The sequence below is a fragment of the Python bivittatus genome, unplaced genomic scaffold, assembly GCF_059951505.1.
Source record: "Python bivittatus isolate LINGU-HERP-01145 unplaced genomic scaffold, Pbiv_v1 ctg000790_np1212, whole genome shotgun sequence".
Taxonomy (NCBI): Eukaryota; Metazoa; Chordata; class Lepidosauria; order Squamata; family Pythonidae; genus Python; species Python bivittatus.
In genome coordinates this window covers 1,881,488-1,907,139 of record NW_028277110.1, presented here as the reverse complement: position 1 = coordinate 1,907,139, position 25,652 = coordinate 1,881,488, and the positions used below count along the sequence as shown (strand labels likewise).

General features: G+C 42.7%; 1 protein-coding gene across 4 annotated transcripts in view; it reads right to left on the bottom strand.

Annotated features, from left to right (window-relative positions):
* Positions 1-806: 806 nt before the first annotated feature.
* The window catches only part of LOC103048766 (synaptotagmin-like protein 2), a 42,392-nt gene continuing 17,546 nt past the window's right edge, over positions 807-25,652 (bottom strand). The window contains exons 4-17 of one of the 4 annotated variants that reach the window (XM_088129184.1): positions 18,228-18,327; positions 15,963-16,056; positions 15,393-15,477; positions 12,877-14,025; positions 11,321-11,419; positions 10,745-10,833; positions 10,084-10,185; positions 7,900-8,069; positions 6,681-6,783; positions 6,357-6,518; positions 4,689-4,767; positions 3,862-3,961; positions 3,136-3,341; positions 807-2,221 (exon numbers count right to left, since the gene is read on the bottom strand). In XM_088129184.1, the coding sequence (XP_087985310.1) occupies positions 2,076-2,221; positions 3,136-3,341; positions 3,862-3,961; positions 4,689-4,767; positions 6,357-6,518; positions 6,681-6,783; positions 7,900-8,069; positions 10,084-10,185; positions 10,745-10,833; positions 11,321-11,419; positions 12,877-14,025; positions 15,393-15,477; positions 15,963-16,056; positions 18,228-18,327 (2,684 nt within the window). In that variant the 3' untranslated portion in view covers positions 807-2,075. The remainder of the gene's footprint in view (positions 2,222-3,135; positions 3,342-3,861; positions 3,962-4,688; positions 4,768-6,356; positions 6,519-6,680; positions 6,784-7,899; positions 8,070-10,083; positions 10,186-10,744; positions 10,834-11,320; positions 11,420-12,876; positions 14,026-15,392; positions 15,478-15,962; positions 16,057-18,227; positions 18,328-25,652) is intronic. The other 3 variants (XM_088129185.1, XM_088129186.1, XM_088129187.1) reach the window with 3 other exon arrangements.

Sequence of the window (25,652 nt, the reverse complement as noted above, 5' to 3'; positions counted from 1 at the left end):
GAACATTCAGACAAGCTTCGGTCTTCTTGGTAAAACTGATCAGATCTGGCAGATGGACATTTATTTTTTATTAGTTGCTAGTCTCTAGAACCGACCCATGAAATGAACAGTTAGCTTATCAAGCATTTTCCACATTTCACCATGTTAGACTACACCACTTCCAATGTGTGCTCTTGAGATGTGTTGTCTATTGGCAGTGTTGACGCAGGAATTATGGGGACAAAAATCCAATGTATCTGGAAGTGTGATGAAATGAAATTATGAAGGCCAAGCTCAGGGAGATAAACATTTTCTTAGCTCGCCAGAACCGCATGGGAGGAACAAGAGGATGAGACTGGCACCTCCCTGAGGAATTCACACTCTTGTGGCTGGAGGACTTTGGGAACTGGGGTTTGAGTCTGGGAAGATTCTTGCTAGAGGTTGTAGCTAATAAACATAGCTGAACTGATTTTGCATTGTTTCTTGGAGTTCCTTGGGCTAGGCCTGACAGGAAGGCATGTATTGCACTCCCAAAGTATTATTTAATATTAATATTCATTTTAATTTGAATCAATGTATTAATATTAAATATTGATGCTATTCAGATGGTATATTAATATTACATGATAGCATCATCCCTTAATCTATTACATTCTACAAAGCTTAATTTCAATTAAGTCAATTTAAAAGAAGAAACAGCTAGAAAAACATAGACTAAGGTGCACAGGTGGGCTTTCCTCTTATTTAGGAGGAAAAACTGTAATCCAACTTTTGGGGATTTAATGTTTCCAAGTTCCCAGAAAGGTGGCCAAGCTACTCTGTTGCAGCAAAAACAACCAAGACTCTTTTGGCATCTTAAAGACTAATGCATTTATTATGGCACGAAGTTTTGTGGACTATAGTCCATTTCATCAGATGCATAAAGTATTATCCCAAGAAAAGTCTTTTTAGATACCCACAGTTTGTAAGGCTGGGTTGTAGGGGAGAGAGGAATAGTAAACAGGTCAGAGAGCATGAAAGGTAAATAGCGTGCTTAAAAATAATGACCAGCAGAGGGTGGCCATTCATGGAAGAGTTTCCTGGTGGGACAAAGTCATGAGTGCAATGATGAGCAGATTTATCACAGTCAATGCATTAAAAAACCAGCCTGCTGAAAGGCTACCTTTAGCTTTGAATTAAAAATGGAAACCATCCTGCAAAGGGATATTCTGATTTAAATTGCAAGTGTAAAGTTAGAATCCTGTAAAGAGGAGGGCATCCAGTCTCTGTTTTCCTCTCCAACTTCCTCAGTCTCTCGTATAAGCCTCATCATCCCTTCACTTACTTACCAAAGCAAATGTCCACCAGTTGTCAGGAGCTCTGACAGATGAATGGCTTGTTCTCTCAGTTCCCGAGGGCTAGACATGGAATCATGGAAGGCCGATTCTGACTGAATTTCAGAAAAAGCTTCATAATAGTAAAGAGCAGTAGAAACCATTACCCAGAGATTTCCTCATCATTGGAAACGTCCAAGGTGAGGCTGGACGGCCATCTATCAGGGATGTTTTCATCTTGTTTCCTGCAACAAGCAAAGTTTGGCCTACGAGGTCTTCAAGGACTCATTAAAGTCTATGGTTCTATCCCTGCTCTTGAGCATCACCTAGACTTGGTCTCCTCCTTTGGCTCGGAATAAAGTCATTTATCACCAACAGCTTCTTCCCAGTAGAGTTTTTAAAATGTGCACGGCGAGTTTGTTGGTGGGGGCTTCTGCTAGCCACAGTTCTAGTTCAGCTTCCCATGCACAGGAAAGCAAAATGTTGCATTAGTAATTGAACTCCCCCACCCCATATCTCCACCTCTTCAGTCCTGCCTTGTAGCTCTAAGTCAAAGAACATCAGTACCCCAGAGAGGTGGAGTAGCTCTCCCATGCCTTGTGAGTTAAAGCAAGGTGTGACGCTAGACCGTTCCTCTGCAAATCTTCCTTTGGATCAGTGTCATCCTTAATTTTTGGCTCCCTTGAAGTAGCTTCTGCATTTTTATGCAGAGGGATTCAGTACCTGACAGCAAACCAAAGTTGGCTTCTGTGCTTTCTGCCACGTAGCTGAACGCCAGACGTGTCACTTCAGCTTGCTTCTCCCAGCCAAGGAGCGCAAGGGGATCGAGCCTTCGATCCATTCATTGGGCATTGACATCATTTCCTGCCAGAAGGCTACTTCCTCTTGTGTGGAATCCATCCAGTCGACAGCAATTCCATAACTGAAGCCTGGCCCAAACCAAGAAGCGATAAAACACTATAGAAATGAGGCTGTTGAACGTGTGTCCAACTCTCAAGTTGGGACCAAACTGGGCGAGACCCCATTTGTGTTCTTAGACATGGGTGGATTTTGTGAAAAAAGCAAACTGCCACGTAGCTGGCCTATTGCCCAAATATTTCCACATGCAAAAGGGGCAAATGATGGCTGCTTTGAACCTTTTACTTGTTCTATTTAACTACTCCAAATTAGGCTGCCTCAGTTTCCTATTTGCATTGGAAAAGCCTCCAGCATTCTAGGTATGTCAAGTCACTGCTCAACTAACGTACCAAATGAGTGGTGCATAACCTGTTCATCTTCCCCCACCCCCAAAAGAGACTTGCCTCTCCAATCTCCAGCCCTGCCTTAATTGCAAACCTGAGTGATTTCAAAATTTGCCACCAAACTGTAATTTTTAATTTGACAGAAGGGGAAAACTCAACTATTATTGAACTCATAGGAACAAATTGAGTTGAGTTGAGTTGAGTTGTTGAGTTTTCCATTAATGCTGCCTCCAGCTTTTATCTCAGCTGAGTGTTGGGAACTGCATCCTCCAGCATGACACTGAGTGTAAGTTTAGTGTAATGGTTAATGGTTCTGGAGAAAAAATGGACTATAAATCCAACAAATCAATAATAAGATAGAACTAACACTTAAAGCTTCAGCCCTCCATCTGAAAGGAATTCTGTGCTCTTCTGATAAGTGTTTGTGCTTATTAGTACCTTCTGCCACAACTGCCTGTGTATCCCCACATCCCTATATAACTTCTCACTGCAGTAACTTTAGCCTGCTGCAGTTGCAAAATTATGTATTTAGATTTCTGGACAGATGATCTACCATGGGAGAATTAAAATGAAGCAAAAAGACACAGACGCCATTGACTTACCGGTCCCAAGTCCTAGTCGGATCCCACCGAGAAAATGATTGGTTAGTTTTTCATGATCCCAGACAGTCAGTTCCACACAAGCGTCTTTCAGATCTTCTGTGTGAAAGCCATCGTATACAATGGTGTGGTTGAAGATAGGGTTGGAGTCTCTCTTGACAATTCGGGTTTTTTGATAACTTTTCTTGCTGGTGTCTGGAAGAACATAGCTTAAAAAGAAGAGATCAGCATTTTATCTTAGGTGGAACATCAATAGATTTCTCTTCAGGTACTTCCTAATACTTAACATTTGCTTTGTGGTTTTCAAAGTGTTATAGGTGTCTGTTGCCATAACAACACATCAAAATAAATCAATATTATTAATCCCCTATGTGGCAGATAGGATGACCACTCTAATGGAGAGTCACTTGACTAAGGCCTCCTGTTAGGTTCATAGCAACAGCAAAAATCAATATGGAGATTTCCTGGTTTGGTAGGTATGGCAGTTCTTCAACCAAACCCTTAGATTATTTTTGCAGTATTTCTTATGTCAAAATTGGGCATATTTCTCTACCCTGATGCCCTCTTGGCCTACAACCTCTATGATCTCTGACCACCTTGCATTAAGGATTTGCATTGTCTCATCCAGCAAACCTTGGGATTTTCAAATAAGGTTGCTCAAAACATGAATTTAAATCAGGAATCAATCAATCAAAGGAAAGATCAGAACCCCACAAATGGCACGCCTACCATTTCACAAAGGAATCCACTCCAGAAGGGCGTAACTGTGGGAGATCTTTGGTATCCTTCACCCAGATATGAACCTCTCCAGATGGAGGAATTTTTCGGCCTGCCATGATGTATCATGGATATGGTAAGTGAATAAGTCATGCAACGGCATTCAATGTTAAGAACATTACTGTAGAGATAATGGAATCTAGCTCATTGTTTCTCAGTCTAGTTCCCTCCAGATACATTGAGGGATTTCAACCCCCCGAATTTCCAATCCACATGGCCTCCGTATGATTCTCTATAAGTTTTGACACTGAACCTATCTGGAAGTATCTATTCCAGCTACTTGCACTGAGACAGAATCCAACCTATTTGAACCTTCTTGTGTTGGGTTCATATAGTAGAATTATAAGTGCTTGTTGTAGACTCTCTCCCAACGTCACTACAACAGGATGAGGGGCTCAACTCTTCACCAAAAGTCTATAGAGCACCCATTTACTAGAAGACAAAGTGGTAAAGATACTTTCCTGCTACCTCCTGTCCATCACAAGATGCTTTCTAGCACCCCAGATAACCTTCACCTTTCCCCCTGAGCAGTTGAGGACACTTCCAAATGGAACATACCCTTTTAATTTTTAAAGAATGTCTATAGGGTGCAGAAGCATTTTTGGAGATAAAAATGGGGTTTCCTACGCAGCATACCAGCTCTCCATTTATTCATTTGCTTCTTTGAATAAAATAGTAGCAGGATGTCAGTGAGTTCAAGCACCATGGGCTTTACATTGTCTACTTCTGCTTTGCTAATATCAATGCATTTTCTGAAAACAGCTGAGTTGTTTTTTTACCTAGACTTCCTGGTGGCACATATTTGATGGAAAGGTTCATCGCCCCTCGATGGTCAGCGCTATTGATGGCTGAGAGGCTCTGAAAAAGAAAAGGTATTGATAGGCATAACCCCAGGATGACTGCCGATCGCTCAGTCATGAGAGCTGACAACTGAGAAGCTAACGTCTGAATGGCATCAAACATCTGTTGGGGCCAAAACCTGGCCCACCTAAAGCAACCAGATCCCTTTGAAGATACAACACAATTTTATGGCATGCATACAATAAAATTTCCCAGCAGAAAGCAGAACCAGAACTTATATACCCTTGGCCTACCACATTGCAAAGATAAGACAAAGACACAGGCAGACGCCGTGGAAATCACAGGATGACGTTGGAATGATAAATCCATCTGGGTGACCTTCTCATTACTTCTCCCTTCCTTCTAGGTCAGCATGGCAGCTATGCTATCTCTGAGATACGGCCGGTGAATATAAAGAATTTGATTTACTGGGCCCGGGTCCTTGTCGGATTCCTCCCCCTGTCGTCCCTCAGGGTCAATTCAGCTTGCTGGGCATGTTTTCTGACAAGGACACTTTAAGCGGTTCATGCGCATGGGGGAAGGGGGGCATCTCATAGGCTTGGTAGTGAATGCAGCTTGCATGTGTGGGGGGGACCATTGACCACTACAATCCCACAAAGTTCCATTTTAAAGAGAAAAGAAAAGTAGTTAAAAGAGAGAGAAAAAAAGAAAAGCAGTTAAGGATTTTTTAATTATTCCAATTGTGTGCGTGTGCAATGGCACGCTGCTCAAAGCAATTTTTTTTCTTGCAACTGCCCCCCTCCCTGCAGGGTCCCTGTTTGGCACACCATTTGCATGGCTGGTTACAGGGCCCTGCCTGAACCCCTCCATCAATTGGCTCTCTGTATATCAATATGCTTATGACGATGACGATGAGAACCACACATCTGTTAAAAACAGCTGCCCCCAGCTTCCAGGGGTCCCCCTATTAGAGTGATTTCTTTTGCCCTCTTAAAGACTCAGCACAGCTTTTTGCTGGAACAATAGCTCTCCTCCTGTGGAATAATTCAGTCTGGAAATGCTCTCCCCAAAACAGGTATGGTTTGAAATAAGAACATCATTCTAGGTAATACCTTCATTTCCACCACCGAAATTCTTCCAAACAATGATAATGGAAACTTTTACCATCTGATTAAGTCCTTTTTAGTTTCATTCCATACTTTGACATAATTGTTTTGAAATAACAAACAATTCATATGAGTCATAACCCCATCCAAGTATTTTACTTTTTTCTCAGTCTGAAAACCAGTTTCTTCCATCAATTCTTTCTGATCTTCCAAAAAGTGTACTGCTTTTACAATTGTGGCTTTTTGCTGGGTTTAGGTTTCGCTCAGACAAGTTCTGTTGTTGGAAACTGTCAAGCTGGAACGGTGACTAAATGAAACGATTGAAAGCTGGGATAAAAATAAATGAATAAATACAAGCCAAGTCTCCTTATCTCAAAATCAGAAACCCTGAAACGTGGAGGAAAGTTTTCTAGCACTAGAAAAAAAGAGGATAAACATTTGACGATTAAACAGGGAAAAAACCAAACAAAATAATTAAGCATTTTTCTCCTGGGGGGGAAAAATAACTTTTTAGCAGGGTATCAGCTGAGCTGTGCTTACCCGTGGTTTGAGCATGTACCAATTTAATTTGTTGTTCCTCCAGTCCCAGCTGGCCAAGTCAATTTCCATCTCGCCTAAGAAACTGTTCCGCCCCAAAGGATCGTTGTGCCACACGGAGAGGTTCAACTTTTGAATCAGCAAAACCATTTTCTGTATTTTATACTGGGGAGAAGGCCAAAGGAAAATGGATACTGTTAGGCACCCGTTTAAAGTCATGAGTAGCTTCATTCTGGGAAAGACTTTAGGATTAATTAAACCACCTAACACTCATGTATGGTTTGCCAAGAGTTCTAATCTCCTGAAGGCAACCCTGCTCTTCCTTACCCGCAACACCTCGTTGTAAACGGGGCTGACGGTTCTCTTCTTCACTGATGTCTTCCTCTTGCCCATCCGTGCCTTATCTGGAAGCAGGTAGGTTTTCACGTATCTGAAAAGAGATTGCCACTAAGTTGAGAATTTAGCTGAACGGTCTCTTGCATATCAGCTGGACCTGATCTGGCTTCTGCATTCTGATGACTTGATGGAATTGGAAGCAGCCTTGGATGAAAGCTACGCGTGCCCATTTTTCTAACCTGAACATTTCTGCTAGGGCATTAGAAGAGGTGCTTCGTAGGGTATGTTGGTGAAAACCAAGTGCCCGTCCTTGAGTTGTTGAGGCTACTGTGTCCTCTGGAAGATGTTTCATTGCCAGACCGTCTTAGCATGATTTTGCTCACCAAACCCATTCACTTCACCAGCAGTCCCAGCAGAACTGTGGCCCAGATGAAGAAATCGACGAGATTTCCAGATGAAAAGGCTTGCATAAATTAAAAAAAAAAACACCTCTCTCCAGTGATAACCTAGCAGATCTAAAAGGGGCAATGTTTTTAAATGCAAGAACTCTATTAAAAAAAGATTATAAAAAGAGATGGAGTGCCCCTTTTAAAATAAAGTTGGCATGTTTAAACTGAACAGAGAAAGCAGAAAATGCAAGCAGATGCTGATTTAAGGAATGAATCAGCTAGGTCGACCAACCAACCAAGAGCTGGACTGGGCGATCACATTTCTGCACTCTAGGAAACAAGCACAGATAGGATCCAGTGCATGCTTGCTTCTCCATGCTCTGCTGGTAGGGTTGCTTGCCCCAATATCTCCTGATGTCCATGTTGGGCCCTAACTTTCAAGTGACACATATGTGTGTGAAATACAAAATAGAATGGGTAATTGTGCATGCAGTCTATCCAAGTAACATAGAGTCTTCCTTGTGCAAGTCCAATGTGAACTTTGGGCTGGTGCATGGATCTCCGGGATGCTAGAGGAAGACAGGTACAGAAAGTGGAGAAGACACACCCGTGTCCTTTCCTTTTCATGCATGCGTGATTGGGAATAGGACGGCCATGATTAGCAGAGTCGTGATTTCTCAGCTGGGGTAGAAGTAATAGCCTTAGTGGATTCTCCAGTATCAGGATTTTTCAGATTGAATTCTAGACAGCCCAGCAATGCTTAACAAAAAAAATCAGGACAGTAGATATTACTAATACTTTAAAAAAAAATCTTCACTCACGGGTCTGTCCTCCCTTTCTTTTCATCCACAATGGCCAAGTCTTTGCACTGGGACACGAAAATTTGGAACTCTTGGTTCTTCTCATCATAATCCAAGGCAAATTGGACTAGCCCCTGAGCATCGACGCTCCCAAAATCACCACTGTACACACTGAGGACACTGCCACTCACCTAGACAGGGGAGAACAGGGAGACCACGATAAGGAGGTCTGTGAGTACAAGGCAGAAGGTTCACCAGGCGTTTAGCAAGCCTCCATCTTCTACTCATACCGCCTTGCTTCAGGCAGAAGAGAAATGCTCTTTCAAAGACTTAAATCTTGAATACATCTTGGACAGAATCAGATAAAATCTCCTGGGCATTCTCAAAGTCAGATTGTCAACTTTACCAGGTAGACCAGACAGGAAACATGACCAGATGAGCTAATTCTACTTTATGGTAAAGCTACATTAACAGAATCTTGCAAGTCTGAAAGGACGATTCTCCCGCTGTCTCCTTTACAGCCTGAGGAACTAGGGAGGGTCCCTTCTGAGCCTCTTGCCCCGCCCACTATCCAGCTGCGGGCACTGCTGTCCCTTATGTGACCATTCCCTAGGCAGCATCTCTTCGCCCCATCTGTCTCCCAAGGTCTTTCCCACCTACCATTTCAGAAATGCAACCTCTAAAAACGTTGAGTCACTGCCATTTTTCAAGAGAAGAGGGAAATAATTATGTACACAGAAAGCAATCGGATTCTTTGGATTGAATTAGCATCAATTACATTCGCAATAATTTGCCAGAGCAGGGCACACATGGGTCACACATCTGAATGAACTTCCTTCATCTTACTTAGCCAGAATTTAAGGTGTACTGCACTTGGATTGGATCTGCCCCGTGATGCTGATCAATTGGACTGAGAGCTCATGCACTATTGCAGAGATTCTGTTCCAGAGATCTACAAGTAGAACCATGGAATGTAAGGGTTAAAAGGGATCTTGCAGATCATTGGGGCCAGCGCATTACCAATCAGAAGATGTTGCACCTCTTGTAGCTAAGACTTTAGGCACGACAGAGGAATGTTACATACAATTCTAATTTGGAAATCGGTCACCAGAAGAACAAGTGCCAAAGCATTTTTAATTCCTAATGCAACCGTCTGTCCGTGAATTCTGAACATCTGCTACTGTCCTCTTCCGAGCCTCTTGTGCAGATTGATGATTGTAACAAATAAATTGCTTACTAAATCACTGTGATGGTTTGCCTTGGCACTGTCCGTTTCATGGTCCCTGATGCAGCCCTCGATGTCCTTGACTCCCCCAAAATGCTTATACCCAGGAATACACCTGAATATGCTTTTTGGGTGAGCACTGTAACAGCGCAGGATCTGAGAACGTGATTGGCAAGCGGGGATGGTGCTCTATTTTCATCCTATCTTTCCTCATGGTGGAGATGTCCTTAGACAGGTTCTTGGCCCAGCTCTTTGGAAGTGGCTAAATCAAGGGGCTGCCCATAATTTTTTTATTTCCCCTTAATGTCTCCCATGTGGTACTGCCGCAGACCATTGTGGGAAATGGAAACGATAACTTTAAGCCACTGGTGTGCATTGCAGGGCTGGCTGCTGTTGAAAACCCCTGTGGTGGCCACAGGAAGATGTTTCCAAGGGTCTCCCCACATGTGGAGCCACCTGTGCTCAGTTCTTTCCCATCTTTTATTTGACACTATATCTATCCCCGCCATAAACTTTCCCTCCGGGATTATCCTATTCAGCTAGGGTCAGATCTCCCTTAGATTGGACTAGATTCTTGGTGATCTCATGGGCAAGCCCATGTATTTTTCTTGGCAACAGGACAGAAACAGTTTGTCATCGTCTTCTTCTGTTGTTGTTTTTTCACTTCCCAGTCTAGCCTACTGCCCTGAGATTCTCTGTGGCTTTCTTTCCAAGGAGGTCAGCTCAGGTCCAATCCTACTTAGTTTTTTTTGAGGTCATCTGAGGACAGCTAAGGGCTGCCCCTGTTACAAGCAATAATTGGGGCAATAAGAATATGGTATTTAACCAATATCTCAGTGAGGGTCTGAGGAAGCTTTCAAATAATTAGGGTGGTGAGAAGGGGGCGGGGTGGGTGGGCAAAAGATAATTAGGATAGCTTTGGAGGAGCTAAGAGGGGTTTTCCAAGAGTGTCTTGCTGAAGCAATATCTCAAGAACCTACCGAAGAAACAGAAGCCATGTCAGAAGAATGGCTGCCCACACTTGATGTCTTCTTGTGCCTATTGAACTGGAAGCTGATTTCTGAAGCTGTGTCTGATTCTGTCTGCAAAGCACACCAAAAGAAATTTTTAATCTGGCACCAGTTATAAAACATTCTGATGACTGGATCTCAACAAAGCCGCAAAGTGACATTGCTCTTGCTCAGCGCTTCAAAAATTGGAGTGTCCCATTAGCAGACCCTTCTAGTGAATGAATCAACCACTGTTTCCCCTCACAAGGATTGCATTATCACATCACCCCATGTTCTGGATCATGCCCTTGCTTCTGATGGGTGGACTACATAGCCTACTTTTAAGAACCACCCAAAGGTCTCAACCCAATCCAGAAAATCAACATGGAGCACTGTTTGGAAATCTGACTGGGAAAAGGAAGACTGAGGTTTAAATCCACCTTCAGCCTTAAAAGATCACTGTGTGACTTTGGTCTAATTCCTCAATTCAGCCTACCTCACAGAGTTGTCACTGTGGGGATTAAATTAGAGATCCAGGAGGAAAGGTAAGATGGTGGTGGTGGTGATGAGGATGATAATGGTGGTGATGATAACTACCACTAGAGCAACAATAAGAGTAATAAAGAATAAAAACAATAAATGATCAGCCTACCTCAGAGAGGAGGAAAGAAGATCTGCTGAGATCTTTGGCTCTTTCAGGCTCAAGATACTGATGACTTAACACCTGAGGCTTCGTATAGGCTAGGGACAAAAATAGAGATGCTTTTATGCTCTGTCTTACCAAGCTGCAAGGTTCCTGGACATTGCTTTCCTTAAGCAGCCTTCCAGAAATGGTGGAAAATATAATAATTCCCAAAATGCCAAACTTGCTGGGGGGAGGGAGGGGGAGGAAAGCATCTTGGCTGGGAATTCTGGGAGTTGTAGTTCCCCCTCCCTCTGGAGGGCACTTCTCAGTTTGTGAAGGTTCTATTCAGGCCCAACACAAAGGAACTGCAAAAACGGTGCAGCCTTTTGAACAGACAGCTGATTTTCAACTCTGTGCATTATCTTTTTCCTCAAAATGCAGGAGACTTGAGGGCAGCGTTATAAGAGTACAAGGGGAAAAAAAGGAAGGAAGGAAGGAATGGCTATTTTTTGCATGTTTCTCTTTAGATTTGTCTCCCTCCAGTGGTCAAGAACCAACTTTTTTTTTAAAGCTAGACCAAGAGGTTGAGGCACCGCTACTTACTTTCAGTGGTTGTGTAAAGGTTCACCATGCTTTTTGCAAGGCTGCAGCCATTGGCGCGTCTTATCTTCTTGAAAACAGGAACGTGCGGGACCTCTCCTTCTGGAACACATGGAAATCCATTGGTTCACGTTCAACAATGGGAGACGTTGGGCTCTGCGGCTTCCAAAGCTTGACCAGTGGGCTTTAAGGGCATCCTCAGAGGGGTCAAAGAATCAAGGGGGCAGCCGTGTCCATGCAATCAAAACTTCACCCCTTTTTACATGCATCACAGACATGAAAAAAGGGGGGGGGCTTTGACTGCATGGACATGACTGTCATCTTGATGTTTCTGACCCCCTCTGCAGAAGTCCCTTCCAGTGGAATTTTCTATCCTCCCTTTCTTCTCATTGTTCATTTAATGCAAAGATTTTGGTTGATGGACCCAGAATCCACCCAGCTGGATGTACTAGTTTGGATATTTTTTTCATGTCAGCCATTCACCCTCCTTCCCACTACATTTTGGAAGTGGGGAGGGGCTTCTGAGGCTCGGCGTTCTGCTTGGTGGCGGTGGAGGCCTGTTCCGATGAAGAGGAACTAGACCCACCAAAGCAAGCAACAGCCGCCTTGTACTGAACTCGCAAAACATCATGCCTCTACTTCTGAAGTTTGGGCTTGGAGTGCTGTTGCAAACAGCATCAGGGCAACACCATTCGCACACACATGGGCGTGAATTGTAAAATATAGAGAGTGAGAAGGAGTAAGTTTCTTGGTCATCTCAGTCCAGATCAGTCTACCATGTCCTTACTCTCATGTTAAAAAAAAAAAAAAAGCAATCCCCTAAAGTTTTCTTTAACAGAAGGAGGAGAAGGAGAAGGATAATGAGAATAAGGGAGGAGAAGGAGGAGAGGAGGAAGAGAAAGGAGAAGGAGGAGGAGGAGGAAGGGGAAGGGGAAGAAGAGGAGGAGGAGGAAGAAGAAGGGGAAGAGGAAGCAGCAGCAGAAGAAAGGAACACTTTATTTTTATTTGTAATAGTTTGTTTTCATTTGTGTGTTTTATAAACCATCCTGAACTCTTACGAGTTTGCAGTTTTTTTCCAGGGAAAAGATTATGCTTGAATTTTGATCAGTGTGCCAGGCTGACATTCCCAAAAGGAACTGGGGTGGGGTGGGGGAGAGAAACCAGAATGAAAAATAAATTTGATTTGATTTATATTTCACTGATATTCAATATAGCTGGCATGGTCCCTTTCCAGTCATTTAGTTAACCATTTTTTCCCCCTGCCAGGTTAGAAACTCTGCAACTTGGTAACAATTTTTGGAAATTTTAGGGGGCCAGCCCCAAATTGTGAGGGGGTGTATGAAGTTCTGTATATCCAACTGTTTAAAGAAGTGAAAAACATGTTATTGATTAGGTGCATAATTGCATAATATAACTGTATGTATGTATGTGTGTGTGTGTGTGTGTGTGTATATGTGTATATATATATATGTATGTTTTGTGTACTTTTATGTGTTTGTGGGTATGCATAAATCTACTAGCCTATGCAATTATTTTATTTAACCAGGAGGCATCAGTACCTGAAGGCACTTGTTTTTCCAGCTCTTGAGTACCTTGATTTTCATCATCAGCTTCATCTTCTGGAAGGTCCTCCATAAAACTACAGAGTTCAGTTTCATCCAGGATCTCACTGGTTTCCAGATCATCCAAGTCAGAGCATCTTTCTACATCAGCATCTGGATCCATCTCCTCTGAAGGTACGGACTCGATCAGGATCTGAACCCTCCCTGCCAAGGAATCGGTCTTATGTTTGTTTTCTTCGGTCATGACAAACTCATCAGTGGGAGTTTCGGGCTCAAAAAGGATCCCTGTCGGTTCTTTGATTGGGATCTCTATTTTGACCGAAGGTACCCGAACAGGTAATTTAGACCTCTTGCTGGAACGCTGCACTTTCCTTTCTTCTTCCATGGAAGACTGTTTCCCATTCCCATCACTTAGATTATTTCGACTTCCCATTGATCCTTTGCTTCTACCATACGTGGATCTGGGGATATATGAGCCCGACCCTTTCCTTGGTGGGGTGGCATAAACAGGCTCATCTTCACTGGAAGACAAGGTCACTGATTTGTTGTAGAGGATTCTGGTTTTAGGGTGCACGTTGGAACTAAGCTTGTCATCACTCGTCTGGCCTTGATGGGACTGGACTGAGAGGGGCTGGTTCAATCTGGATGGCCTCCCATTGACCTCTGTGGGGTTGGCCTTCTCCACTAATTTTTCTACTGTATCGGTAGCCAAGAGAGACTCGCCTCCTTTCTCCCAAAAGTTTTTCAAGTTCTTGAAGTGTGCACGGTCTACACCAATTTCCTCCTCTTTGTTATTCATTGATGAGATGATAATGTAATTGGCATCTGGTTTCCGTGGAGGACCGTTTTCCTCTCCTAGAGGTGGGAATTTGAAAATCTTCAAGGGTTCTGTCTTTTCTAAACCAGACCCAGATGTCTTAGCTCCATCCTTGATGCTGATATTGGGAGAGAATAATGGTTTGCTCAATCTTCTGTTAACTGGTATTCTGCTAGGTGTGTTGAATTCTTTCTGCAGGGCTGGCTGAAATCCTCTGCTTTCTGTAACAGTATCAGGCACATCCTCTGCAACTTTAGAAACAGAATCCCCCACTGAGTAAGAGAACTCATCAAAAAGCTTGGTGGAGCTCACTGGTGACATTTCATAGCCTATCGGGAAAAGACAGAGAGAGAAAATGAACCAGAGCCTTACTGAAGGACCTGAGTTTACACACCAGTTATCTCCAGTCTGGGTCCTCCACATGCATTGGATTTTCCACCACTTCCCAGAATCACTGGGAATTCTAGAAGCTGAAGGCCAACATATCTGGACAACATCATTTTGGAGAAAGCTACTATATGTTTTGCGGTGGTAAGTGTTCAGCAAACATGGTACCCAACCATCTAAAACAGACCGCCACTTATATCATCAAATGATGGATAGTATCAAGGCTGGACCACCATTTGGTACCCTCAGGGGGTTATCAGGATACTGGTTCTGGCAAGAATAACCCACATTGGGTTATTCTTAAATTTCCAACAGTGCCTCCACATAACAATGGTTCAGGCTATTAATGTAAAGGACAGAACTAGCTGCCCAGTCTTGCTCTTATCCGCCACCACATCCAGGTAAGTCCACAAGGTTGTAACAACAGAGGAGACATCTCAGATTTAATATCTGACTGTAAACCACAGCACTCAGGTTGGATTCCTATTGTAGTTTGCAGTCAGATAGCAAATCACAGTTTCCCAGTTCAAGTGGGACAGGAAATCATGGTTTAACAAAGCCAAGGAGAGTGTTCTATTAAAACAGAGAGAAGAGGAACCATGCAAGTACAAGATTTATTAGTGAGCTAATCTCTGAACTAGGTGTTGGTTTCTCTTATCGGCTAAATACTTGTTCAGTTTGAAATGTGCTGAAAATGTGCAGATCCAATAAATCTGAAATAGAATAGAAATAAGACAGAAGGAAACAATATATGGTAGGTCTCAATTTCAAATCACCATCATTGTTCTTAAAATATTTAGCTGATCGGAAACACAAAGTTTATCTTGTTCATTCTGCAGGAGCAACAGTGGGCAACAAATCCATGGACCACATATTGTCCCTTAGACCCAATTTTTGGTGTCAGCCCCCCCCCCCACTCCCATCTCCAGCTAAGATCAATGCTGCTGAAATTTGGGGGCAAATTGCTAAAAATTGGCAGTGCAATTTCATTTTCAGTTGAAAAACAGAAGAAATAAGGGGATGTAGCGTTTTAGGACATGCCTAAAGTAACAAGAAAACCCTGAACACAGACTTGCAAGAAACAAAAACATTGTCCTTGTTTACTTGGGCAATAATACTTGTACCCTGTTCTTCTGAGGTCTCCAACCATTGAAAAGAATACTTTAAAAAAGGGGGCTTGCCCTGAAAAAAAGTTACCCACAACTTCTCTCCCTGTGGGAACATGCTACGAAGTACTCTGTGAAAGACCCTGTTCCTTGAGATGAAGCTTTCAGAACATGACTGTGTAAGCAATGTTTATTTTCCTTACCAACTTCTGAGTTTTCTCTTGTAGCCAAGAATGGACTGACCACAACACCACTGTCTGCTGGAGATACATCTTCTACACTGGATTTCTGAAGGAAACAAAAAAAGATTGGAATCCTGTGACCAAAACAAAAGGACTACTGGTTTGTTAAGGTTCTATGGGGTCACCAAGGACTACACTATTAAACTTCTGTGGGTACGGATGGCAAAATGGAGAGCTTTCTTTAGATGTTCCCTCTACATGGGAATTGAATGCGTGAAGGGAATACGTGCCCACCATCTCATCCCAGCCTCCATATAGCAGATTTAGCAGAAGGATGCAACCTTCCCCCGAAACATAGGTAGGCCCAAACTGCCAAAAATCCCAGTCATTGCAGGTTTCTTGATTGCAAAAAAAAAATCTGCATGTATCAAGTTGGTTATGTCTGTACCTTTGTCTCAGGCTTCCACTGAGTGAGGTGGGGTTCCCCCTTACCCAGTTCCCCCTCTATGAGATTCAGGTGGAGGAAATGTCTGAAAAGGCCTCAGTCTGTTGAGATCAAGTTCCATGCTCTCAGTTCTTTGGCTCTACTACCTTTTCTAAAGAGGAGGGCAGGGCAGACAATTTCACTCTTGGCTTTGACCTGAAGACGTGCCCTTCTGCTGAATCCGAACCAGGTTCATACAACCTGCAGAGACAGAACAATGTTTGATCAGAAGACCCAGAACCTGAGAGGTGAGAGAAAGGACGCTGCTTCAGGGCACAGGCTGGCTCATGCGGCTACTTCTTCTGGTTTGCTCTCACTTCCTTGCAGAGAAGAAATCTCCTAAAGTTCTGTGGAAGCTCCAGAGTCATATGGAACGTGGTAAGATTTAAATTGTTATAAATAAGCTGCCAAGAAATATAGATAGTTCTATCTCTGTCTCTCTTTCTCTTTAAATGTACTGTATGTATTTGTCGGATTAAACCAGGGTTTCTCAACCTTGGCAGCTTGAAGATGTGTGGGCTTCAACGTCCAGAATATGAATGTATTTGTCGGATTAAACCAGGGTTTCTCAACCTTGGCAGCTTGAAGACGTGTGGGCTTCAACGTCCAGAATATGAATGTATTTGTCGGATTAAACCAGGGTTTCTCAACCTTGGCAGCTTGAAGACGTGTGGCAAATGAACTGCTTTGAAACAGAAAGTTGTTCCGCTCCTAAATAAATAATCTAGCAAGCTCAATCATCAAAGTGTTCCAGCATTTCAGCTGGAAAGGTTCATGATTAACCTTTGTCCTGGCTTCTGGCTTTGCAAGCTTTCCTTTGCAGTCAACAAAACCACCACCAGCATTGACAGCTGTGGTTTTTTCCATCAGTTTAAAGAACAAATGGTGGCTATTTTTTGCAATGAGACTTTAATTGGATAGGTTTTGTTTCCTGCCCAATCTCTAGAGTTCAAACTTTGTTGACCAACAGACTCCAACAATCTCACTGGGAAAAGTCCGGAAGAGTGGCAAGATTAAAAATAAAATACAAAAGCAGCCCATTTGCACTGGTGCTCAAATGCAAAATGCATTCTTTCTTTGATATCCCAATGCCAGAACAGACTCTTTTTTCCCCTTGGAAAGCAGCAAATAAAACAAAAGCCTTTTGCTGAATCACATTTGGAAAAAAAAAAAATAGCTTGATATGTTGCCAAACTCTTAACAGGATAAAGGTATCTTGGCAATTCCTGCAAAAGGTTTTAAAATAACTCTCCTTTCATATAAATAGACAAATGCCTGCATTCCTGTAACACACTGAGCTGGGATGATGAAAGACTAGATTTTCTGGATTTGCACAATACAGGGAGCCCTAAGTGAACCAAACCAAGGTTAAAATTAATCACCGTGCAATGCAGCCTCCACGTTGGCAACTGAAACGGTTAAAGCCACTGAATCACATAAGAACATCGCTCCTTCCACCTTAACTCCTTAGGTTGAGTCTCCATTCATCATTACAAAAGCTTTGTCCGCACTACTGAAAGCTCTCCGTGACCTTGCCTTCATTTCCTATTCTTCCCTTGCACTCAAACTACCTTCCCAGCTTGGTCCAAGGGTCTCCTGCTGTCTAACAGTTCCTCCCAGGCTGCCCCATGTTCTCAGAATCCTCCCAAGATTCAAGGATGGATGGTTTGATTGACAAAGGACATCGGTATAGCCACCCATCTTAACCAGGTAACTCTGGGTGGCCAACAGAAAAAAATAAAGACACAGTAAAAGCCACAACAGATTAAAAACCCAGTCAAGGCAACATTAAACATTTCCCAACAGCTTGAACCCAAGAAGTCTTCCACAGCATAAACCAGTGTTTCTCAACCTTGGCAACTAGAAGATGTGTGGGCTTCAACTCCCAGAATTCCCCAGCCAGCCATGCTTGAAGTCCACACATCTTCAAGTTGCCAAGGTTGAGAAACACTGCCATAAACCAAGCACACACACGTGCCAGTCTCCCTTAACATCTCAGACCCAATGTCTGGGAGAAGAGCAAGGCCTTCCAGAACACCAGCAGAGTTGGGGCTGTCCAAGTCTCAGGGGGGAGCTTGCTCCATAAGCCGTCTGTCCATAAGTCGAATTTGTATGTAAGCCAGAACAGTATGATTGTATAATACTGTATAAGTAGTATTGTGTAATGAACTTGAACCATTGTGTATTTAACTTGAATCACTATGTATTTAACTCGAATTTTGCTACAATAGGATCCATTCTTAACTACAGATCGTTGTTAAACCAGGCGTTTTTAACCTGGGGACTCCCTGTACTAATAATAAGAGGAAGTACACAGACAAGTAATAAACATACTGTTGGATTGCTGCTTTCTACTTGCATTTAAGAATTACCTTCCTTCTTCTGATGGAGGGGAAGACGAAACAGCTGCATCTGTTGCGAATGCTGCCTGTCCACCTTCCACAATTCTTGGCATGGGTTCATTCTCTGCATCTGTCAAGAAAAACCAATCGTGTTTCATCCATTTTCTAAAAATGCCACTTTTGGAGGTCCCCCTCCCCCGCCATAAGAAAAACGTGCAATTAAGAATGAGGATTGATCCGTCATACCAAAGTAAATTCAGCAATGTTTAAAGTTCCTGGAATTGACGGTGGTTTGAATACTCCTTTTCCCTCCCAATGAGTCTGGTCATGTCAGGGAGCAGCATGGAGCTGAACTCGTGGGTGAGAGATGGGTGTGCAAATGACAACACGCGCGTGTCATCAGGATGCAGGTACATCATGCTGGCATCCCATTTGCACGGTTTATTTTTGTTTTTTATTCTGCCTTTTCGTTCAAAAGCTCCAGATGATGTACACTGCACTCCCTTTTTGCTCTACAAGGTCAGTCCTGTGAGATGGGCTGGTGGCAACGGGGAGGGAAGGACTAGCTTCAAGTCACCCAGTGAGTTTTCCTGGCCAAGGAGGGACTAGAACCTGGGTCTCCCCACTGCTAATCCAGCAGCTTCCCCACTACACCATCCTGACTCTGGGACTGAGAGAGAGAGACTGACCCAAAGTCGCCCAAGGAATTCCCGTGGTTGGAGGTTGGAGACCCTGAGTCTCCCCACTCCCAGTCCGGCCCCTTCTCCATACACCACGCTGGCTCTTGAGCTGAGAGGGAGGGAATGGCCCAAAGCTCCCCAGGGAGCTTCTGTGGCTGAGGAGGGACTGGGTCTCTCCAGTGCTAGTTCAGCAGCTTCCCCACTGGCCATCCTGGCTCTGGGACTGACAGAGATGGACTGACCCAAAGCCACCCAAGAAACTTCCATGGCTGGAGGTAGACTAGACCCTGGGTCTTCCCACTGCTAGTCCGGCCCCCTCCCCACCACACCATGCTGGCTCTTGAGCTGAGAGGGAGGGACTGGCCCACGTCATCTTGGGAGTCTCTATGGCTGAGGAGGGCCTAGACCCCGGGTCTCCCATCATCATACTTGTATCGCTCTTTTGGCTTCGACATCATTTGCTGCTGCTGCTGCTGCTGCTGCTGACAGATTTCCCTTTAAAGTTATTTCAGCAAGCCATCAGGCCTCGACCCAAGGGCCCTATTACACTCCAGTGAAATTGCATCAAAATTAATTGTAATCTTCCAAAACTGAACTGACAGTGTTGCAGGTCATTTGGTACATATCAACAATTTGGGAGACAATGCCCCACTGAAAGCGTTCAAAGAATTGAGAAAAGGACTCTTTCAAAATGAATCCTGCTGTTGGTTTATTGTCCATATTGCCTAATGACAAATGCAAATTATATTGGCATCCATCCATCTATCTGTGCATAAGTGATGCAAGAAAGAATTTGGAGCCGTGCTAGTTGTTAGTAGCGAAGTCTGGTAATGCAAAACACTGCAAAAGTAAAACACTCTTACTATGGCAAAACTGTTCTGGCTGAAAAGCTGACCTGACAAAAGAAAAGCATGGAAAACTTCAACAAGGAAAGCTAAATTTTCTCAAATCATCACTTATCACCATCATACTAGCTATAGTTTGAATGCTTTTCCTAAAGGGTAACAATTCTACAAAAGCAAGCCTTGACAAAAAGATGGAATGAACATGGATGCTTAAAATACTTATTTTTGTAAGATTACCTGTGCTTATAACATATATGTATGTACAATCCCCAATTTTCTCTTCCTTCACATTTTTGCAAATGGATTGTTTTTCTGTCCAATTCTGGTGTTTTTTTTTTAATTAAAAAAAACCAAAATTCATGTTGCAGAAACTTAACACATAGAGGAAACGTGGGGGTTAAAATCTATAACTCTGTGCTTGGTTGCCTTGCAGTGAGAGAGTGAAACTGTAAATATGAGTCTCTTCCTGCACTTGGAAGTTCTCCCAGGCCTCTACAAATGCTGGGTATGTTTTGATCTCTCAAGCTAGCCAGAGTGAAGACTCGACAGGGCTAGCAACATGTGAGAACTTTAGCACATGTGGTGCAAGAGAGAATGGACATTGGATAAGATGCCCACTGCAGACGAACTCTATCAAAACACACCTCCCATATTTAAGCCCTACCTGGAGATCCTGTTTGGGCTTTTTTTTCAGAGGGTCAACTAACAAAGCCAGGTCAAAGCTAAACAAGGCAGAACCGAGTCTGTCAACAGGGTTAATCCACTGCAGGATCTGAAGCCAGCAACTTCCTGTTTGGAATCCTAGTCATTTGATCTCGGCAAACAGAGGAGGCAACTGAGTAAGGGCTCGTAAAAGGAGGTGGCCTGTGATTGTTTGCCCTGGCACGGAAGAACACAATCATTGCTTCTGCTCTGCCAGTCGAAAGAAAAATAATGCAGCCCAGGTGAATTGTGCAGAGAGCGTGCAAGGAGTGAAACTGCCTGGTTAGGGATAAACGAAACCTTACAGTCTCAGACTCATCCGTTAGGCTTGAACGGCCATCGGAGGGGGCATTTCAATCATCCATGGACAGGTGAGGGGGTAGGTGCAATACCTTTCCTCCAATACATTTCCCCTCTCTCCTGCAAATATGTGTTCCTGGTCCCCCGCCCCCAAAAAACCTGAATAGTGAGATAATAATAATAATAATAATAATAATAATAATAATAATAATAATAATAATAATATAATAATATAATAATACCACCACCACCACCACCACCACCTGACACCTACTGACAGAAAGGACCCACCCCTGTAGTTTTCTTGGCAACAATAATGGATGTGTTCAGCTACTGTGTTTTTCCAAGAGACTTTGGGGAATTCTCAGTCTAACCCACTGCCCTACCATTTCTTGATGGATCCCACCTAAATAACAGGGAGGTGCAAAATGTTCCACTCCAATCCTGCTTATCTTTCAAGATTGGCCAAGGGTCACTGAAGGTTGCTATCAGAATCAAAATCACTGTTCCTGAACCTTCACAACTTGAAGATGTGTGGACTTCAACTCCCAGAATTCCCCAGCCAGCCATGCTGGCTGGGGAATTCTGGGAGTTGAAGTCCACACATCTTCAAGCTGCCAAGGTTGAGAAACCCTGATCTAAATCATCACCAACCAAAACACAAACACAGGTTTTGAGAAGGAATCCATATCAGTGGAACTAACATTTAAAATTACACTTAGATTCCCTTTTTTTGTCTAAAGTTGCATAAATACATGAAAGCATGTGTAATAAATACATTCATTTACATACATACATACATACATACATACATACATTTAAAGCCCCATCAATAAAATGATTAAACCTAAGACCTTAGGGAGAATAATCCGTGTTTTTTAGACCTTATGGTGAAAACTCACTGGTCTGATAGGCAGGACACAGATTTTCTTTTTAGCTTTTGCATCCCGTAAGAGGGTAATTGTAATGGCAGTGCAGGTTTTGCTCTTCTGACTTCTAAAATCAGAGCTCAATTGTTATGCTTTCAACAGATTAACCAGCAAGCCAAACACCATTTTCTCTCTTATAATCACAACATCTGGAGAAATTTTTTCTTCCTCTTTCTGGTGTAACCCAGAGTCAGTAAAGTTGTACCTGTGAATACGTTTTTGAATGGAGCTGATCCCATTGCTTTAAAAGACAGAGAGACGTTTATCAGAACGGGGGCTATATTTTTGAAATACAGTCTACTTCAGCCTGAATATTGCCTTGGCCTCCAACAGAGCTATTCAGAGAAATCTATTAAAAGCAAATGCTTGTTGGCTGTCCAGGCTAAAATGGGGTTGGATTCCCAAGGTGGAGCTGGTTACGTGAAAATTGCTCTAGAATCCAGTTGTCCAAAGAGTTGGATAGATATGCAATGCACGTGTGCATCTGTATCAACAAATGCATAAATCAAGTAAGCTGGTTAACTGCAATTGGTTGGTGTTAGATTGGGTTAAAATGGGGTTGAATACTTTGTGACCCAGCTATATTTTAGTATTTTGGACGAACCAAATAATAATTTTAAATATATTAGAGTGTAATTGTTAGGGCACCCCATGTTCTGTGAACAGAGCTTTGGTGCCCAGGCTTAATGTTTTAACCTGCTGTGTGGACTTGGCCATTTAGAAAAAAGTTGAACTTCTGTTTTAAGTGGGTGGTGATTGGGCCTCTACAGAAAAAGCCTCCTCTCATCTTGAGCAACCTAGTTACTCTCAAAGGAGAATAAAGGAGAAAAGCATTCATTTCTCTCATTTCAACAGAGAGAAAGAAATGTGATCATAGCAAGAAGAATATATGAGGTCTAGCTTGGGTTGAAAGAAGGTCTGTACAGTAGACCACTAGCTACTTTTGATGGAGCACCAAATCAGGCGTTGGCAATCTTGGGCTGGCCAAAGGTCACAGTTAATCAATAGTGGTGGAAAATGAGTTTGAGAGTCAAAGTAAAGGGAGTGACATCACATGTGGATAGGTCTGGATTGTGGGAACCAAGTTTACAGAACTTTTTCTTTTGAAACTATTTTCGGGTGTACATCACAATGTTTCCCAAGCTGGGCTAGTTCCTGATGTGTGGACTTCAACTGATTGCTTTATTACTTTACCTGTGGTTTAATTATGATTTACTGTTATATAAAATTACTTATATTGTGGATGTTTTATTCTTGAGATTGTAACCCACCGACAGCCTCTCAATTGTGGCGGGCAACAAAATGGATAAGTAAAATAAGCTTGATTTCTCACCAATGGCTATGTTGGCTGGGGAGTTCTGGGAATAGACAACCTGGAACTAGCCCAGCTTGGGAAACGCCGTATTACAGTATTCATAGCTTTATTTGCTCAAATTGGCAGAAAACAGCCTTCGGTCTTCAATAAACAAAGTCAATATGTAACGAGAAGGAAAGAAACTTGAGGGTTGCGTGAGAGGAATTGTCTATCCCTGATCAAGAGCCTCCCAATTCTTGCCCGATATGGCAGCTTGGGAAGCAACACTCAAGATCACCTGAGATCTTAACTAGAAAAGGAACCATGAAGGCATTCTTCCTTGGTAAATTTAAGACAAAGGGACAAGAATAAGAGGAACTTGTCTAGACTTGTTCATGCTGTTCAATTATACATTTCATAATATTCAGCCTTTACTGTAACTTTTCTCCTAAGGAATATTTCAAAACAAAAATTCCTCCATCTCATCTGACCGTCTTCATATTCAAGCGGTTCAGCCTGGGTTTTGTAGGGTTTCTCTTTATTGAAAGTTATCTATCTGAATTGTATGAAAAGCTCTTCTTGAGCCTGAACAAAATTGAAAAGGTGGTTTTCAATAAAAGCCTAAGAAAACAATGGCTTGGAAGGAGAATGTTTGGGGTTGAAAAGGAAATAACATTCTAAACTCACAGTTGTCCAACCTGTTTGACTCGCTGGGTTCTTTGTTTGGTTAAAGGTCCACCTTTTTAAATTTTATAATCTCTTCACCAATTTGCCGTCTGGTTGAAAACAGAGGCCGGATGAACACAAGAACTTCAGAGTTATACAAACTCAGACAAATTCAGGTTGAGGTGGCTTTTCTTCTCTCCTTTTCTTTCTCCTTTTCTTTTTGAATGTCATACTAAAGGGTGCCAGTGTGAGATCTAGGGCATCGATCTCAAATAGATCAACAAAGAGTCTGACTTGATGGAAAGCTGTTTCCTATATTCCTAAATATTTATCTGTCTTTGGGAAGACAATGTACCAAGAATGTAAGAAGACTCCTGCCAATGACCCACCTAGTTCACTGATCTGCATCATGAGGGGGCCAACTGGATGCATTTGGGAAGCTCACAACCCTGACCTGGTGGGTGGTGACCTGCTTCCCTTGTCTCTTTCCACCAACCAGTATTCAAGGCAGTTGCTGATGATTCAGGAGGCAGAAAACAGCCATCAGGATTAGGAACCAATGAAACCCTGATCCTTCATGACGTTTCCAAACCATCACAACTACTGGCAGCTAATTCCACATTCTGATCCTCCATGCATTTAGTTTCAACAGAGGACAACAGCAGGAAAACAAACCTAAACAGGGAGATAGTTTGAAGCTGTCAATGGATAGCAAAATGATGAGAGTGTCAGGTTCTCCTTGGGAACCTGAAGAAGGCTTATCAGATTTATTTCTGGCTGGAGGAGAATCTGTTTCCTGCCTTTGTGATCTGTTGTATCTTAAGATCAATATTTGAAAGGCTCCACAAACTACGCTCCAATTTCTATAGGAAACAAATTCTCTTAAGTGCTGCTCTGATTCTTCTGATCTCTGGGGAAAAATAGAAAGCATGGTACAATATGTACTTACTAAGGAGTGTAATAATCTGTCTACTTTCTCCCCCTCCAGCTCACCTTATATATCTTTGTCACATTTTCCCTTCTTTTCTGTTTTTCCCAGTTAAGAGCCCTCCAAATATTGCTCTCATTCTCTTGTTCATTTTGGCTAGCCTTTTCTGCATCTTCTTCAATTCTGCAGGGTGCTGTTGTGGAAGTCCCATGAAAACCTATGCGTAACAATTCAGCGGTGCTCCCATCACGGACTTGGATACTGGCAATTGAGTATCTACATCTTGGGTAGATTTGGTGGTATAGAAATAGAAAGGCCGAATTCTTTGTTCACTCTTTTCCTAATGATCTGCCATTTGGAGTTTGCAGTATGGAAGTAAAAGGCAAAAGATTTATACGATCTGAAGAGAAACCAGAGTATGGAAGTTGCCTTTTTCCCAACAGCCTCGGACTGGCTTAGTATTTTCACTGAGCTATGTGTCACTATCCCAAGATCTTGTCACAGTTAGGGGTCAAGAAAATGAAATAACTAAGGGGTACTTCTAACTAAGGGTTCTTCTGTTGTACATTTACCCCCACATTTTCAACAATCCTGTTGGGGATTTATTTCTTTAGAACATTTATATGACCACCCACCTTAAACAGATAACTCTGGGCAGCTAACACATCACTCCCCAGGGGAAAAAATAATAATAAAACCTATGTCAACAAAAGAAAAATAGAGTTGAAAAATTAAATACAAAAAGCAAGGCACTGCATAACAAACTCATAATGCAAACACATATCTGTAGAGGGCGGAGGGAAGAGCCTTGAGGGACAGGAGGAAGAGCCGCAACCAAGAAATGGTCAGATAAAAGAAACCCGAGTCTGGGTCAGAACTGTAACCTAAGAAAACATTTCAGACAAGACCCTCCCTAGTTCTCCTGGACATAAAGGCAGGGGGGGGACATATTCAGACTTGCAAGATCCTGTTACTACAGCTTTACGAAAAGTAGTACTGGTCTACCTGACATAGGATTCCTAGTCTGATCTACCTTGAAGGGCTGACAGGCTCCCCTAACATCCTGGCCCTAAGATCTTCACGGCCTTCTGGAGGTTCTCAGTAACAAAGC